General features: G+C 38.7%; 1 protein-coding gene across 3 annotated transcripts in view; it reads left to right on the forward strand.

Moving 5' to 3' along the window:
- Window positions 1-16136, forward strand: part of carmil2 (capping protein regulator and myosin 1 linker 2) — a 60698-nt gene that overhangs the window by 10322 nt on the left and 34240 nt on the right. For all 3 annotated transcript variants that reach the window (XM_017466533.3, XM_017466534.3, XM_017466536.3), the window contains 21 exons: window positions 1102-1196; window positions 1537-1623; window positions 1925-2034; window positions 2665-2742; window positions 3117-3193; window positions 3350-3454; window positions 6723-6792; window positions 6950-7031; window positions 7907-8003; window positions 8185-8239; window positions 8973-9145; window positions 9302-9370; window positions 9498-9591; window positions 9678-9776; window positions 10588-10716; window positions 10854-10967; window positions 11130-11302; window positions 12352-12439; window positions 12552-12644; window positions 13480-13546; window positions 16031-16136. The exon at window positions 16031-16136 is cut by the window's right edge and continues 241 nt beyond it. In XM_017466533.3, the coding sequence (XP_017322022.3) occupies window positions 1102-1196; window positions 1537-1623; window positions 1925-2034; window positions 2665-2742; window positions 3117-3193; window positions 3350-3454; window positions 6723-6792; window positions 6950-7031; window positions 7907-8003; window positions 8185-8239; window positions 8973-9145; window positions 9302-9370; window positions 9498-9591; window positions 9678-9776; window positions 10588-10716; window positions 10854-10967; window positions 11130-11302; window positions 12352-12439; window positions 12552-12644; window positions 13480-13546; window positions 16031-16136 (2061 nt within the window). The remainder of the gene's footprint in view (window positions 1-1101; window positions 1197-1536; window positions 1624-1924; window positions 2035-2664; window positions 2743-3116; window positions 3194-3349; window positions 3455-6722; window positions 6793-6949; window positions 7032-7906; window positions 8004-8184; window positions 8240-8972; window positions 9146-9301; window positions 9371-9497; window positions 9592-9677; window positions 9777-10587; window positions 10717-10853; window positions 10968-11129; window positions 11303-12351; window positions 12440-12551; window positions 12645-13479; window positions 13547-16030) is intronic.

A 16136-nucleotide genomic window follows, 5' to 3' on the forward strand; every position in this document is an offset into this window, starting at 1 on the left:
TAATATGAAACCAACTTTACCACTGTAATAATAATTATGAGGAATGCTCAAATGATTATTTTACTAAGGCATAACATTATTATAAACTTTGTCATTAATAAGGCTTAGTCAATTGTATAACTTTGTCTTCATTTTGGGGAATCACATTTCTACAGTATAATACCTGGCCTTTGGTTATACTTATTTGTGCACACAAATTATTCAAATAGCCTTGACACCACTGTGTCTTTTGCACCTTTTGGTAATAAAACGGATGATGGCTCACACATTTTTTTCACAATGTTCTCAAGTTTGTACATGTTTTTACACATGCAAAACTTTAGTAAATCAGGCCCTAAAAGCTTATAATGAAATTATATTTCAAAATTGAATTTCCTACTTGATTCTGCTTTCTGGGGTGCATGGTGGCTTAGTGCTGCGGTTCTTAACCTTTTTTGCAAGTGCGACCCACTTTTAAGAATGACATTGTTTTGCAATACCCCCCCCCCCCCCCCCCCACCCACCCACCCCCAGCACAAAGGCTCGTTAAACCACCCACCCACCCGCGCCCCCTTTCCACCAGACCGACCCCCCCGCCCAATGTTTTGGACTAATCACGCACTGGGATGATTGCGCTTGTATAGAGGATGCGGGGCGGTCCAGTCATGGCTGAGGAAAAGATGCAAACTATCTTCAACAATGAGTCTGGCTCTACACTTGTTCTTCAGTTACACCAACACTGGAAAAACAGCCTCACAAAGATAGATTTTTTTCTCTGCCATGTCACTCAGTTCTCGGTATTCTCGGATAGCCAAAAATCCGCCAGTGGCTTCAGTGTGAACCTCTGTTGTACAATCGTTTAATATAAAAGCTTTCTCTAAATTATACACCCGTAGTGTGTGAGTGTGTGTGCGATCGTGCCCTGTAATGGGTTGGCACCCTGTCCAGGGTGTCCCCCGCCTTGTGCCCCAGGTCCCTTGTGATAGGCTCCAGGCTTCCTGCAACCCTGTGTAGGATAAGCAGTACAGAAAATGGATGGATGTATTCTGATTTTTAATTTCTATTAATAATTATTTACTCAGGATATTTATTTTCTCATTCTCTCTCTGAATTATTCTTTAGGGATTTTGCTGTAAAGATGGCTTGCGCTCTTCATGACCAACCTTTCTCTGTACTGCGTGCCATCAACCTGTCATCTAACCCCATAGAGGATAAAGGTGCTTCTTTTTCCTTATCCAGGATCAGTTTCCAGTTTCCAGGAGCAATTTGTATCTACACACGTTAAGCATTGTGTGCTACAGTGCAAACTGATCCAGGCACAGACAAGCAGGCTGACTCACTCTTTTTCATACTCTCATGTAGTTTGTAGATGAATAGTTTTAGTAGAATTTTTCTGTGCTATTGTACAGTCTTCCCAACTGCTAAAATAATGGAAATCATTAACTGAATATTGACTGATTCAACCATTCACAATGGCGCTTTGAACTTTAATGACAATATTTCATTATAATTCTCCTGATAATTTAAATCTCTTTCTCTCCCTGTATTTGTCTTCAGGTGTAATGGGGCTCAGTCATAGTTGGATGCGACTGTCTCCTGGACTCAGTCAGCTCTATCTGTCCAAGGTCTCTCTCTCTCCTAAAGGTACCTCAGGCTTGAAAATGTTATGGCAATATATATTACACCTATCACTATTTAACAGTTTTCCCAACATAAACAAAGCCAGTAAGGCTCTCTTTATGGGAGATTATGGTCAAGCCAAAAAAAAAAAGAAGAAGTGGATTTTCAGTTTAATTCTCTGACTACAATACATTAAATGATTTCACAGTTTAGATGCTGGAGTCAAGTTGAATTTCTGTGCAAATGTTTGATGCTATGATGATATCCAAAAATATATACACTTATGCTAGAGAATTTCAAGTCCTTCTTTCTTGGTATCTGTTAGGACTGGGCAGTGTCGCTCAGGTGCTCTACCAGAACAAATCTTTCTCAAAATCACTAACACATCTGGACCTGAGTGGGAATGCAGGATGTCTGGCTACAGAGGATGCTGTGGTAAGAAACAGCGAGATAGAGGTTAAAGGAATCTGTACAAACTCTCAAATGACTTGCATATCATGGTACATTAATTTAAAATATTTCGTTCTCTTTATGGGGCTCTATAAAAGTTGTTAATTTCCCATGAAAGGTGTCTGACTGAAGATGTGTCTAGACTGGTTTGGCTAAGCCAGGTCTCTTGTGACTGGACCTCCCTCTTCTGTTTCTCACTAGCATTGTTCACAGACAGATTTAATGATGCAAAAGTGAGCTCAATCAACAGATGTGCCATTCTGGGTTATTAAGTTTAAGCCAGTAGCAGCTCTTTGCATGAATAAGGAATGCCCCTGTTTCAAATAAACAGTCTTTATTTGAGAGTAAGGTGAATTAAAATAGGTGAGCGCACATGCTATTGGTCAGTTATTTAGAGGAAAAAGATACAGTAGGTTAATGAAATGTGATCAGTGAAAGACAGCAAAAAAGAGAAAATGTAATATTATCAGGTAATAAAAAGTAAATTTGATACTTTTTCGTGTTGCGCTGAATATTATTGGATACAAAAAAGACATGTCCTGTCTATGAACCACATACTGTACATGATAATCTGAAGGTGTACAGTGCCTGAGCTCTGCCCTTCTTTTATTCTAGAGTCTCTTCAAGTTCCTGTCGACCTCCAACGTTGTGTCCCATCTGGACCTCAGCTCTACTGACTGCCCTTTGGACACTGTGAGTAAAATCTCATCATTCTACAGAGCCACATGTTGAGTGCATAGCTTCTTTTCATGTCAGAAAGAGTGTGGCAGTTATGCACTGATTAAATACTCTTTGAGGAAATTAAATTAATTAAACTATATGCAGTATGTGCTAACACGTGTCGTTAAATAATATAGCAGTAACACCACACTCAAAGTAATAAGAGCTTTATACGGTTAAATTTGAATAAATAAAATAAAACTATATGCAGCCCTATTTCTAAATAATCACAGGGTGATTCAATTTAAATAATAAATTCTCATAAGCTTGATTACAAGAAATGTGTGTAAATTATGTGTGTCTAAGGTTTTATTGGTCTTCCTCTCTCTTTATCTGTCTCCCTCTAGCTCTTTGTGTCTCTCTCTGCTGGTTGCTGCACTACTTTAACCCACCTCAACCTCTCCAGGAACACTTTCTCCCATAGGTAAGACTAGCACAGCTAGAAAACCTTATCATGCATCCAGATCAGCTTCCTTCTCTAAATAGACGGATCCTAGGTACAGACATGATCGTAGATTAGTGCTTGTCTGTTGTGTGTTATGAATACATGCACCGAGCTTAAGCAGGATGTCTGTTGTAGGAAGGTACGGGAGGTAACACGAAGTGTGAGAGACTTTTTCACAAAGAGCATGGAGCTGAAGTATGTTGGATTGTCTGGCACTAGACTACTTCCAGAAGCCCTGAGGTACCAGCTATCTAAAAGCTATTATAACTGAGACAACCTTTTTTCTTAGACAGTATACGTAGAGGTATAACAAAATCACATTATCTCTATCTGTTTCGTGCACCAAATATATGTATCTGTATGTTATTTATTTATTTATTAATTCATTTTAAATTCTATTCAATATGATCCCTACCACTATGTCCCTGGAAACACTGGAAAACACTAGACATATCAGCACTGTCAACATGGTTTGGGAATTCTGGCTCTGACCGTTCCTCAACCTCAGCTACATCACTCGAGTTCATAATTGGTCTCTGCTAGAGATGTGTGTAGGACTGTTTTTATAAATCCTACACTCTAAAAAATGCTGGGTTATTGTTTCTACCCAAACGCTGGACTGAGCCTTTTGCGTCATTTAATTGGGTTATTTTTCTCAGTCTTGGGTAGTTTTTGGGTGGTTTTGTGTAACCCAACTGCTGGGTTAGTGGCTGGGTCATTTTCACTGACAGTTGAATCAATGCACCCCTCTCCCACCCCGACACCTCAGCCCAGCTCCTTGGGTCAAATCAGCTCAGCGTGGACTGTTTGAATTTGCCTCAGCTGGAGGTAGTGGTTTTCACATGGGCAGACTGTTAGATTGACTTGGAGAAACAATGATCGTATCAATATATTTATCCATAAAACCATTACTGTACAGTAGCAAAAAAAAAAAAAAGTGAGATAAAAGTCCAGTTTACATCACATTAAATGCACCATTATCTTCGTTAGATTTGGCTTACTTGTTTGTAATGCCCACTGGATCGTAAGTTGGTTATTCAGTTTTTTGGATGTTTTAAACATCTCCTTTGATCAAAATCTGACGTTTTCGACTTTGAAGTAAATGACTCAAATAAGTCATATATTTAAGTCTATATATAAACACCACTTTATAGCAGCTCTAGCAATACATTTCTGAGCACTTTTTGTATAAATAAAGGAGATACCATGTTGACATATTTGTTTATAATGTGGTATATTTAACTTTTTCAAAGGGTAAAAATAACCCTGAAAATATTAACCCATTTATGAAATAAAATTAACCCAGCGTTTTTGTAAAAATGAAACCATACTTTGGGTTGAAAAACAACCCATATTCTGGGTTAAAATTAACAGCCGACTTAATGGGTTTAGCCTAAAACGTGTTCTGTCCTATTGTAATAAAACCAACCACCACTAGGGGCTTTCTTAAAGTGGGCTTGCACTTACGCTGCCATAACCTTTAATTCTAACCCGGTAAGGTCCGGTAAGGTCCGGGGGGAGTGCTCAATGCATATTCAAAGGCAGACTTATCAACAAAGGATATAAACTTTGTTATCAGTAATAGCAGCCTTGTGGCATTATCACACTTTGGTATCCTGATTACATAGACTGGTTATTTAATTTCATTATAAAGTGCACAAACATTAAACAGGAAACCCAATACGCGTTCAAAATTCACAGCAACCAATAAAGAGTGTAAGATATCACATACACAGCACACCTCATTAGAAACCTCTTAGCATAAATCCCTTGCCCTAATAACCAGCCCAGATAATCAACATGTTGCATTTAGAGGGACATAATCACACACGACTGAGCACAACAGTCAATCCACATATCATTGAATAGATAAAATAATTTGGGACTTCCCTGTCCATATCCGATGACACCCCACCGTCACTGCAAAGACAAAACATTCCGGTAATGTCAGAGGAAGTTTTCCAGGAAGAAGTGTGCTGGTGTCCACCTATATTCCCTTTCCTCTCTATCTAGATTTCTCCCCACTATCTATCTCTGGGCCAGTAAGTGGGCCCCTGGTTTTCTTCAGCGCCGGAAGTGCTAGCCAGCCACGAACGCCACAAAATGACCTCCTTTTTTTTCTCGTGAATCCTGCAGGCTCCAGCACAGCTCATAAGTGTCTTTAACAAACCATTATCAAAAAAAATTCTCTGTATCCTTCCCTTCCCCCCTTTTGAAAAGCATGCACCAATTATTTATTGTCCACAGATGTGTTCACCCGGTATGTCTCTCATTCTGTGTTTGACATCAGGCAGCGTCCATCAGGTTGTAATCATTACACTATATTTACCCAGACGTTGGGCTAAAAATAACCCAGTTTGGGTTGTTTTTAAACCAGTGTTTTTTAGAGTGTACTCATGCACCTGCTCCTGATATCTTCGAATGATTTCGCAGGGGATTAGTGTAACCTGGAGTTATGTTTACAGGCCGATTTTTAGAAGGTAAAAGATGCTGTAATCTTCACTGGCTTGGGAACGCACAGTGTGGAAAAATAAATGACATGACCAATTCATGTAGGATTAAAATCACAGAGAAGCTCTAATACAGTAATGATAACATTACCCCACATACCCATATAAAACTAGTCCCTTCTGAATAGCCCTTTAGTTGGTTTTATTTCCCAAAATATAAACAAACTACTAGTCTATATTAAAGCACCACAACCCTGATCAGGCAGCTACTAAGGATGCTGTTTGTCCCACAAACTTCATAATTGACCGCTTGCTTGCAATCTGCATGAAATTGATGACCTTACTCGTGTGACGTTTTTGTTGCATTAGAAAGGATCTCAGTCCAGACACACCTATACACATCTCTAGTCTCACGCAGTTCCCTTGTGAACCTGAAAAAAGTAACAGTGCATCTCCTATTCATATCTGTAATACATATATAAGCTGCTTGTTTCAAATAATGTTTTTATATTTGTTTACATCCCAAATATGCACATAAAAGTATTTATTACATACTGCTTCTGTTTTCTTTTAATCAAATAGACTGTTTTAGATTCTCCAGTTATATTACAAACCCTTTCCTAGATGTCTGCTCCTCAAAACTAGCGTGACCCTACACTTCTGTCTCAAATCCTACAGTATCTGCATCTGTAATTCATGTACTCAATACATGTACTGAATCTGTCATTCTAAATTATTTTTGCATATGCATACGATGTTATATTTTAATTGAACAAACTTGCAGTGTACAAACCCAGTTAAACACATATGTTTCATATATTAATCTTCTAAAATATTAGGTACTAGATACTAGATCATATAGATCATATCATGATTTGGGACATTGCTCATGTGTTTTTGGTGTAGGCCTAATCTAGGTCACATTACTGTAATGTTCAGTTGCTCTAAAGATCTTAATAAGCTCCTTAATAAAGGAGCAGTATTGGCTTTAGATATTGTGGATATTCAGTATGCTTTTGTGTATTTTGAATTGTACATATTTGCATGTCTTATATTAGGTTATTACTCCAGGGGTTGGCTGCCAACAGTCATCTGTCTGAGCTGGAATTGGATATTAGCAGCTGTGAGGTATACACACACACACACACACACACACACACACACACACACACACACACACACACACACACACACACACACACACACACACTTACATCATGCACACAAAGTAATCTGCAGGCATTCTGGTCGGGTTTATGGGATTCTATATGTTGTTTATGTGCAGCTGAGGTCCACGGGAGCACAGGTCATTCAGGAGCATATCTTTGAGGCAAAGGGTATCTGCAGCCTGGATCTCTCTGACAATGGTACAGCCTCCATTGATCTCATTTTTCCTATAATCTTGCATGTCCTTCCTTTCATATCTTTATCTCTAATTTTTTTAATGCATGTGGATCACTTTTTCCTTCCTGTCATACTTGCTACGTTTCTTGAGAGACAGAGAGAATTTGAAAATGTTATACATTTCAGAAGCTATTCAAGGATTCTCTAATTACTGATGCTACTGCTAAGGCATTATTTATACATGCCTACTGTAGAGCAGGAATTCCATAGGCATATATAGATACATACCTAGTTAACCCCTTAACTTAATCTCAACTTATTTTTTGGTTACTCATTTTAATGACTACTTTATGTAATTGCAGTTACGACTACTTTATGTAAGTGTTATGAATTATTCAGTACCTACATGGAAACTCATGGGAGTTCATGATTAGTAATTAGGAGCCTGTGAACAGCAATAGTAGTCATGTGACTGATTTTGTGATGAGTGCAGACGCAGATGTGACAGTGTTGCCAGGAATAAAAGTCTGAGAGAACGTCACAGAGAGACTTTACAATAAGAAGAGCACAAAGACAGAGATTTCTACCCACTTATTACTAAGTAACTGATTATGTTTTGATTTGCCTGGATGCTACTGTAATCAGGAAGTTTTTTAATTTTTTTTTTACTGCATTTTATTGCAAACACACACAAAGGACTGCCATGGTATGAATCAATGACTGAAACATTTGACCGGATCAGAGGTGATAACATGCCTGCCGGTTTACTGAAGCACATATTTATTTATGCATTCCCAGAAACATGCATGCATGACCTTTAAGTGATCATTAAAACTAATTATAAATTTATAAATTATATCCATCCATCCATCCATCCATTTCTGTGTTTGGCCTGCAGGCTTTGAGAATGACATGGTGACGCTGGTGCTCTCCATCGGCCGCAGTCATTCAATACGGCACCTAGCCCTTGGACGCAACTTTGCCATGAAATCTAGGTGAGGTCTTTTATGGAACATCTACTGTAATGGATGTAACACTGTAATCTTGTTGATCCACCTACTCATACACACATCGTTCTCTCCATCAATCTGTCCATACATTTCTCCATCCTGCTCTTCATTCCATCATCCTATCCCATTCACCATTATCTTCCTCTCTTGGTTAACTCTCTCTCAGAGCTCTAACAGATGTTCTGCACCGAATCGTACAGCTCATTCAGGAGGAGGAGTGTGTGAGTAATGGATCTTTTCACCACAAGATACACTTCGTCACATACACCCGCATGCAGCCGTTATCATCTGTGGGATGGTTACGGTTTTGGAAAAGGAGATTCAGATTGATTTGTAATGTTGCTGATTCATAATGTGGCTGTCCATAGTGGTAATAATAATCACTATTATTGCCTCCCTTCTAAGCTGTGTGTAAAGTTCATAAGATCACTCTAACAGTATTATCTGTGCAGACAATAGAAGTAGCCTAATTTGTATGCTTATGTAGGTGATGTCATGTGTGTGTGCAACACTAGAATGGCTGTAAGAATCCTCAGGGATGCCAACCACTCCTCCATCCAGCAAGGAAGGAGTTTTAATCACCCACAATCCTTCTCCTCTGAGGCATAACGCCTTGTTAATTATCCATCTATCTTTAAGACTTACTGTGCTACAGCTGGCTTCGTCCTCTTTCTCTATTCCTTATCCGCTGAGTCATGTGGTCTCACATACAAAAATTCACCATTTAAATATGCCTTTTTATCATTTTTTGACACTACTGATAAGTATAAAGGTTTTTTTTGTTTGTTTTTTTTAAAAACCAAAACAAAAAAAACAAAAAACACACCAGTTGTGTGTAACAAGACAATATAGTAAATGAGTTGAAGTGAATATGAATATTTCTTAAATAAAGTCAGGCTGTCAGGAAACACCTGATCTGAAACACCAGATTAACTCCTGTCTCTGACTTCCCAGCCATTGGAGTCTCTGTCAGTGTGTGACTCCAAGCTGAAGACAGGCACCACCATCCTCATCAACAGCCTGGGCAGCAACTCCATCCTCTCCAAAATTGATATCAGTGGAAACTGTATTGGAGACACTGGTGCTAAGATGCTAGCTAAAGCTTTGATTATCAACACCAAACTAAAGTAAACTTCCTATTAGCTTCTACTTTATATTGTATGTGCCTTAACCTCTCACACTTTAACCATGCAGGCTTCTAATTATTACATACCTGTGTTATGAAGTGTTATGGATTACTTGTGTTTATTGTACTAATGCAGTGGTGTTTTGTTGGGACACAGAACACTGGTTTGGGACAGAAACAATGTGACTGCCACAGGCTTTATGGATGTGGCCAATGCTCTGGAGAGGTGCGTGCTTTGTGAGGTTACATATGTCGGTGGACTGGTAATTTGTATTTGATTATTAATATATGGTGTGTGTGTGTGTGTGTGTGTGTGTGTGTGTGTGTGTGTGTGTGTGTGTGTGTGTGTGTAGGAACACCACACTACAGCACATGTCCATACCCATGAGTGATATGACTCAGTCCTACCGCACCAACCCAGAGAAGACTGAAGAGGCGATGAGGAAGGTTAGAAAAGGATGATCACTTGCTGTATACCATAGATATGAGAGAAGCAGTCCACCTGTACCGTGTGTGTGTGTGTGTGTGCGCAGATCCAGGCGTGCTTACGGAGGAACAGTCAGAAGCTGTGCATTACATCAGACGAAATGCTGAATCTTCAGCAGGGTCTAAAGACCAGCCGATCAGAACAGGTTCAAATACCACAGTTCACATACGATAGAAATAATAGTTACATGATAAAAGTGGAACATTTCACCAGTGAATAAAGTCCAAATTCTATACAGTGTTTGCATTGTAATATGCTAACTCAATCCAATCTGCAGTGCTCTCATAGTGTAGTTACATGAAACAGAGCATCCTGTTACAACGGTCAAAACTGTCATCTGTGAACTCGCATGAGACAAAACACACCCACATTTATATGTGTATTTTTACAAGATGTACTACTTTAATTGATCTGCAACTTTGCAACATCCCCAATAGTTACATTGCAGTTGCTTGTATAGTTTATGTGTAACTACACAGGTATTGGAACTATTTTACAGTGGTCCTTGAAAGTTTATATTTCTGTCTATATTAGTGTATAAGTCTATATTTTTGCATAAATATGACCTAAAACATCATCAGATTTTCACGCAAATCCTAAAAGTACACAAAGAGAACCCAATTAAGCAAATAAGACAAAAATATTATTGTACTTCATTTATTTATTGAGGACAATGATCCAATATTACATATCTATGCATGGCAAAAATATGTGAACTAAAAGTATCTGTGCAGCAATAACTGCAAAAAAACATTTCCAGTAAGTGTTGATCAGTCCTACAAATAAACTTTTAACAAAAAAAGACTGCTTGTTGTAATTGGAATGTCTCCATGTTTATAGGGTTCATAAGATTGCTAAGCATGGGGATACATGTACTGATGCCACAGTGTAGATATAATATTAGCTGGTAAACAAATTCTGCTCTGCATTCTTTCTAATTATCTCAATCTCTTTAGCTAGTGCAGAACTTCTGTCAGAGGCTTCAGGAGACCATGAGGCCACTGGCCTGCTACAACATCCAAGAAGTTCAGAGCGACATCTTGTCTGCAGAGGAAGCTCTCCAACATGCCAGGACAGCCATTGTAGTATGACTCTACTTATAAGTTCACTCATATCTTATCCAGATCCTGATATTAAGAATATGTCAGATCTAGTCTAGTTTAGAATTTGATGGCTAAACTGAATAATGTGTGGAGTTTTAATTTGAGCCTTGATTCTTCAGTTTCTACCCAGACTCTATGAGTTGGGAAGGTCGCCCTCTGCTGGTGTGATGGTGCAGCACATTCTGGATGACACAGCCAAAGCTATAACCAGTGAGCTGACTGAGGAAATCCAGGTAGAGCACAAAAGCTGTTCATCCCTTAAACATTACACTTGTAGCATTTACAGTAAACATTTATTACATTTGATGGAAACATTGCAATGTGTCATAGAAATAAAATCCTGTCATTGATTGCTCTGTCCTGAGAGGTGTGTCTGGTTATGATGTGTTGGGCAGGAGCAGGCTCAGGCCATGCTGCAGTCTGCACAGTCTGCCTGCCCTCGGGTCGTCCAGAGGACAAGTGTGAGCGAGCAACTGGCCAATCGCGTGGCCAACAAAACACGACAGGCTGCCCATTTTGTCCAGAGCACAGTACAACAAGCAGAAAGCAGTATTAAAGAAAAGCTCAGGTAACACACACACACACACACACACACACACACACACACACACACACACACACACACACACACACACACACAGTAACTGGGGCTATAGGTCATTTTAAATTATTGAAGCTCTATTGAGCAATAGGGTGAGACATTTTTCGGAATTGTTTTCCTCTTTTTCTTTGTACATGCAAATTTTTAAAAATTATTTTGATATAACATACTAAGGCTGCACAATTATAAGCATTTTAATGAATATGATTCAAGGCTTCATCAGTTACTTACACATAGATGCTATGATATTGATTTAGCTAAAGTTAGCTTGCAAGTTAGATTTAGTTACATAATGTGTATTGCTACCAGTACATGAAAGCATGAGATCACAATCTGTTTGTGGTTATCTTATCGGGTTGGCAAATTCATTTATTCAGAGGGAAGTATAGTTTTTTTTGTTAGCTAGCATTTTATAGGTCAAAAGCTGATTCATGTACCTACAGAGCCATAATTATTTTGTTGTAGATAGTTAAACATAATATAGGCTTATACAGTACAATGATCATGATTTCTTCATTAATGGAAAAATAATAATAATTCATGGATCAACGTAGTTAAATTAAGTGCAGAATTTCCACTTAAGTGAAATATTTAAGCTCAACAAAAAGTAAAATAGCAAAAATAGCTAAATAATGGCAGGTTTATCTTAAACTCATTAATAGAAATACATACATTTACAAAGTTAATTTATTGTAGTAGCATGGACATTATAAAAGCTTCATAAGGATAATCACTTTTGAGAGTATTGTACTTTGCTTTTATTATAATGTATAATGTGTAATGTATGAAACATAGACTTCATGCAGTTTAACCTAGTTTCATTATCTTGCAGCTTCAAGACCTATAGAACCCCAGCACTTTTCTAACTGAGCATTGTGCTTGCTGCCTCATTTTGAAAACACTGTCATCCTGTTATGTTTCTCATCTCAGTTTTGCTCTGAGTAATAACGTTGATCTGTGCAAGTTGTGTTTCTTTACCTCTCCTTCTATCCTCTACCCCTTCTTTCCTCTCACAGTGAACTGAAACTGTCAGTCAGCGTCTCTCTGGTGGAGAGTATCATTGAGGAAGTTCTGCAGGACTTGTCAGTGGCACAGCAAAAACTGGTGTGTTCAATTTTGAGAATGCAATAACTCACACGCTCTGGCAGTGTGTGCATGCATGTATGTATGTGCGTGATGTGTGGGATTGTGTCAAATCTAATCCTGCTTCTTTCAGGAGAAGCATTTAAAAGAGTACTCCCAGCCCTTAAACAGCAAGACCAATGTCCCACAGCTAAGAGTGGTGGAGCAAGTGTTCCCTACTGATGAGGTCAGTTAGGACACAGTCCTCATGCTCCTAATCCACATCTCTGCAACACACAGCTACAATGTAGATAGCAGTACACATGTGACCCACGTTCTGCAAAATCATATTTGCTGAGTGTGATTGTTTTTTAGTGTCATTAAACTTGCTGTAAAGGTTATAAAGAGAAGCAATATGTATATATTGGCCCATGGTTCATGGATATTGGTGACAAGCAATATGCAATATGTTAAAATCATGTCAGATTGATATAATAATGCAGTGGCTCATGTAGTTAAATATGAAACTTCTGATTGAAATCTCATTATATATGGTATTCATTGTATTTTTATTGTTTGAAAGTTTCTAGCTCTGTAATAATTCTAAAAACCCTTAGTATTGACCATATTGCCATGCATATGGATAAGGCTAGTTTCTTCATTTTATGCTTCTCGTTATATTTTTGCTGCCAGAAAATTGGCTCTAATCAGGCTGGGACAGAGCTGCTTGAAATGAAATAACTAAATAAAACACTTACAATTAATAATCGTTCCAATAAATACTCAGTTCAAAAAATGAAAAAAAAAAGATAATGGAGCTAAAACAGTGTAAGGTAGTGAGTAATAGTTTTCATCACTCTTTATTAACACAGGATAGAAAATTACCCTTCATTTTCTAGGTAGAAATGAAACATGTTATGTGCATGTCAGCTGTGCAGATCCACACATGTATGGTGTAAAAGACTGATTAACATTCATTCATTCATTCATTCATTCATTTAAAGTATTCAAATAACTAGTATTGTTTTGCCATGATACAAAGTTGGTTTTGCTGTAGCTCATTGTCTTTGTCTTGTTTTTAGTATGTGCCTGTTATCTGGAGGAACAGTTTCTGCACCCGGAGCATCCGTCCTGCCCCATCAGTCAAAAGTAGGTCCCTTACATCCTAGCACTGTCTCTTAAAAAGAGTTTGTTTATAAACTGGAACTAATTTGCCTGGTCTTGTGATGTCAGGCATTGTGTGTTGCTTATTGGCTATAACTCTTCTATTGGCTTCCTCACAGAAGCTAACAGCTGTTTGGGTTCATGTGGGATGTGGGATGTGAATAATTAACCATTGTGGGGCAGGATAAGTCTGTAGTTGGTCTTAATCTGGGTTAAAGCTCAGTGATAGGTTAATAACAGACCATTCTAATCCCATTGGTGAATGATGAGTGATGCAGACATGCCTGAGCTTGATCGTGTTCTTACAAACCACAGTTATTGGCAGAAAAATTGTGTGTCAGTGTGACATTTATGATCAGCTATAAAAACGACCGGCTATTTCCTTGCTTTATTGGCTGCTAATCAATTATATCAAGAACGTGCAATGCTCAAATGTATTCCCTTATGTTTGCACTGCATGTGTCTAGGGTAAATAACAACGGGTCTCTATTGTCAAACTGGATATGAATGAATTTATGAACTAATTTATTTGTGAAAGAGCATTTATAAACGAAATCTGGTAAAAAAAATATTTGTACTCTATAGTATGAAATATTCTGTGTTTGTGTAAATTTTACATATAAGAAGGATTCACTAATGTAAACTTCAAATGATAGTGTGGAAGTGGTGGCTCAATGCTTAAGGCTTCTGATTAGAATGGTATGAGTTCAAATTCCAGCACCACTAAAGCTGACACCGTACATTTACATGGGCAACAATAATCCGATATTAACCCGATTAAGACAATATTCGGATTAAGAAACTAGAATGTAAACAGCGATTATTGATTAACTTAATCCGACTAAAGTCATACTCGAAGTAAACACAAATCGAATTAAGATATGTGGAGTACTCCTGTTTAGTCGCATTATTGACATGTATTACAGACATGTACACACCTTAATCACAATATTAACGTTGTGTCGGAGTTTTCACTGCATTTTGCGACAGGACACGTACACACACGGCAGTACGCAACCGTTTGACGGCAAACAAGACAGCACGGCTGCATCTGAAACCATGTACTTACCTGCTATATTGTAGGAGAAATACATGTAACTGAGCTACTATATAGTAGGTAAGTACGCACTTTGGGATGCAGCCCACGGCTTCAAGCATTCATCTATAGCATGACAAATAATTAACTGCATTTGAAGCTTTCGTAAAATTAAAAATCAAACAACCAAAACTGTATACGGTACCATAACGAAGATGAGCTGTATGTCGTTACGTGAAATTCTGGAGGGAACGTTGTGGCGTGGGGATGTAATGACGTGTGCTGTTAATCGATCTATGTTCTATAACATGTGAAATGAGAACATGAAAGGAATATTCTAAAAGCGACTCATGTAAACACCTTAATCACAATATTGTCTTATTCAGAATAAGGTCATTAATTAGATTACTGCTGTCCATGTAAACATAGTCTGTGTTGTATTCAGATGTATCCAAAGTCAGCCAAATGAGCAAATGATAGACTTCAAATCATACAGCTCACATGCATAAAAATTAAGACAAATAAGTCTAGCCATTCAATTAGGACAAAAGAAATGGAGCCTGACATGCTGCACTGGCTGAGCTACGTTACTGGATTTAACATGCACCGCACTTAGGAGTTGCCCTTTCACAGTTTAGTCATTTATTGTTGTTTTTGGCTTTCTCCGAGCATAGCCTTGCATGGGGTTTTGTGGGTGTCAACAAATCAGCTTTACCAAAACAGATTTATAAATCTGGCAGGAATTTATCGTTGGCCTGTGAAAACATTTACAACTTTATTGAGAAAGCCTGTTGTGTGTGAATGGGCTATCCCTTTATTTGTGTCAAGGGATTTCCTCTGCTTGTCTGTCACAGGCCGAAAAATGTTGGTTGTGGGGGTGGGTGGGTGGGTGGTGGGTGGGTGGGGGGGGGGGGGGGGGGGGGTTGTGACTGAGAAGAAAGAGCTGTATGTTTGTGAATGTATGACAAAAAAAAAAAAAAAAAAAAAAAAAAACATCTGTAGATTGAGTGCTTGGCTGTGGCTAACTGAAGTCTTGTTAATCACAGCTCACTGAGTCTCTTAATGGGAATAAGGGAGGGAGAACGTAGGAACCACTGGCTTACAAACAGGACAATCCTTCCTCCTATCTCCCATCCTCTTTCCTTCTTTTGCTCTTTCTCCACCTACAGTTCGCCTCTGCTGCATCACCATGCCAATTTGGTAATCGTGCCCTTTTTCTGATAAACCTTGTTTGTTTACAGCTCCCACATCCCATCACATCCCCTCTGTCCTGTTTTCTTCATCTCCTCTTTGGATTCACACATTACAGGAATGGATTCAGGCATATGCCTCTCTCACTATCTCTCTGTTGTTGCTTTCTCTCCCCTCCCTGTATCTCTCTCTCTCTCCCTCCCTCTCTATGTCTATTTCTCCCTCTCTCACCCTCTCTGCAGGTCTGCTGGAGACGGAAGGCGAGCAGCAAGCACGAGCGAGTGCGCAGTCCCAGCAGGAGATGGAGGGAGACAGAGAGTCAGGAATAGGAGGAGGAGGAGGGGTGTT

The sequence above is a fragment of the Ictalurus punctatus genome, chromosome 4, assembly GCF_001660625.3.
Source record: "Ictalurus punctatus breed USDA103 chromosome 4, Coco_2.0, whole genome shotgun sequence".
Lineage (NCBI taxonomy): Eukaryota > Metazoa > Chordata > Actinopteri > Siluriformes > Ictaluridae > Ictalurus > Ictalurus punctatus.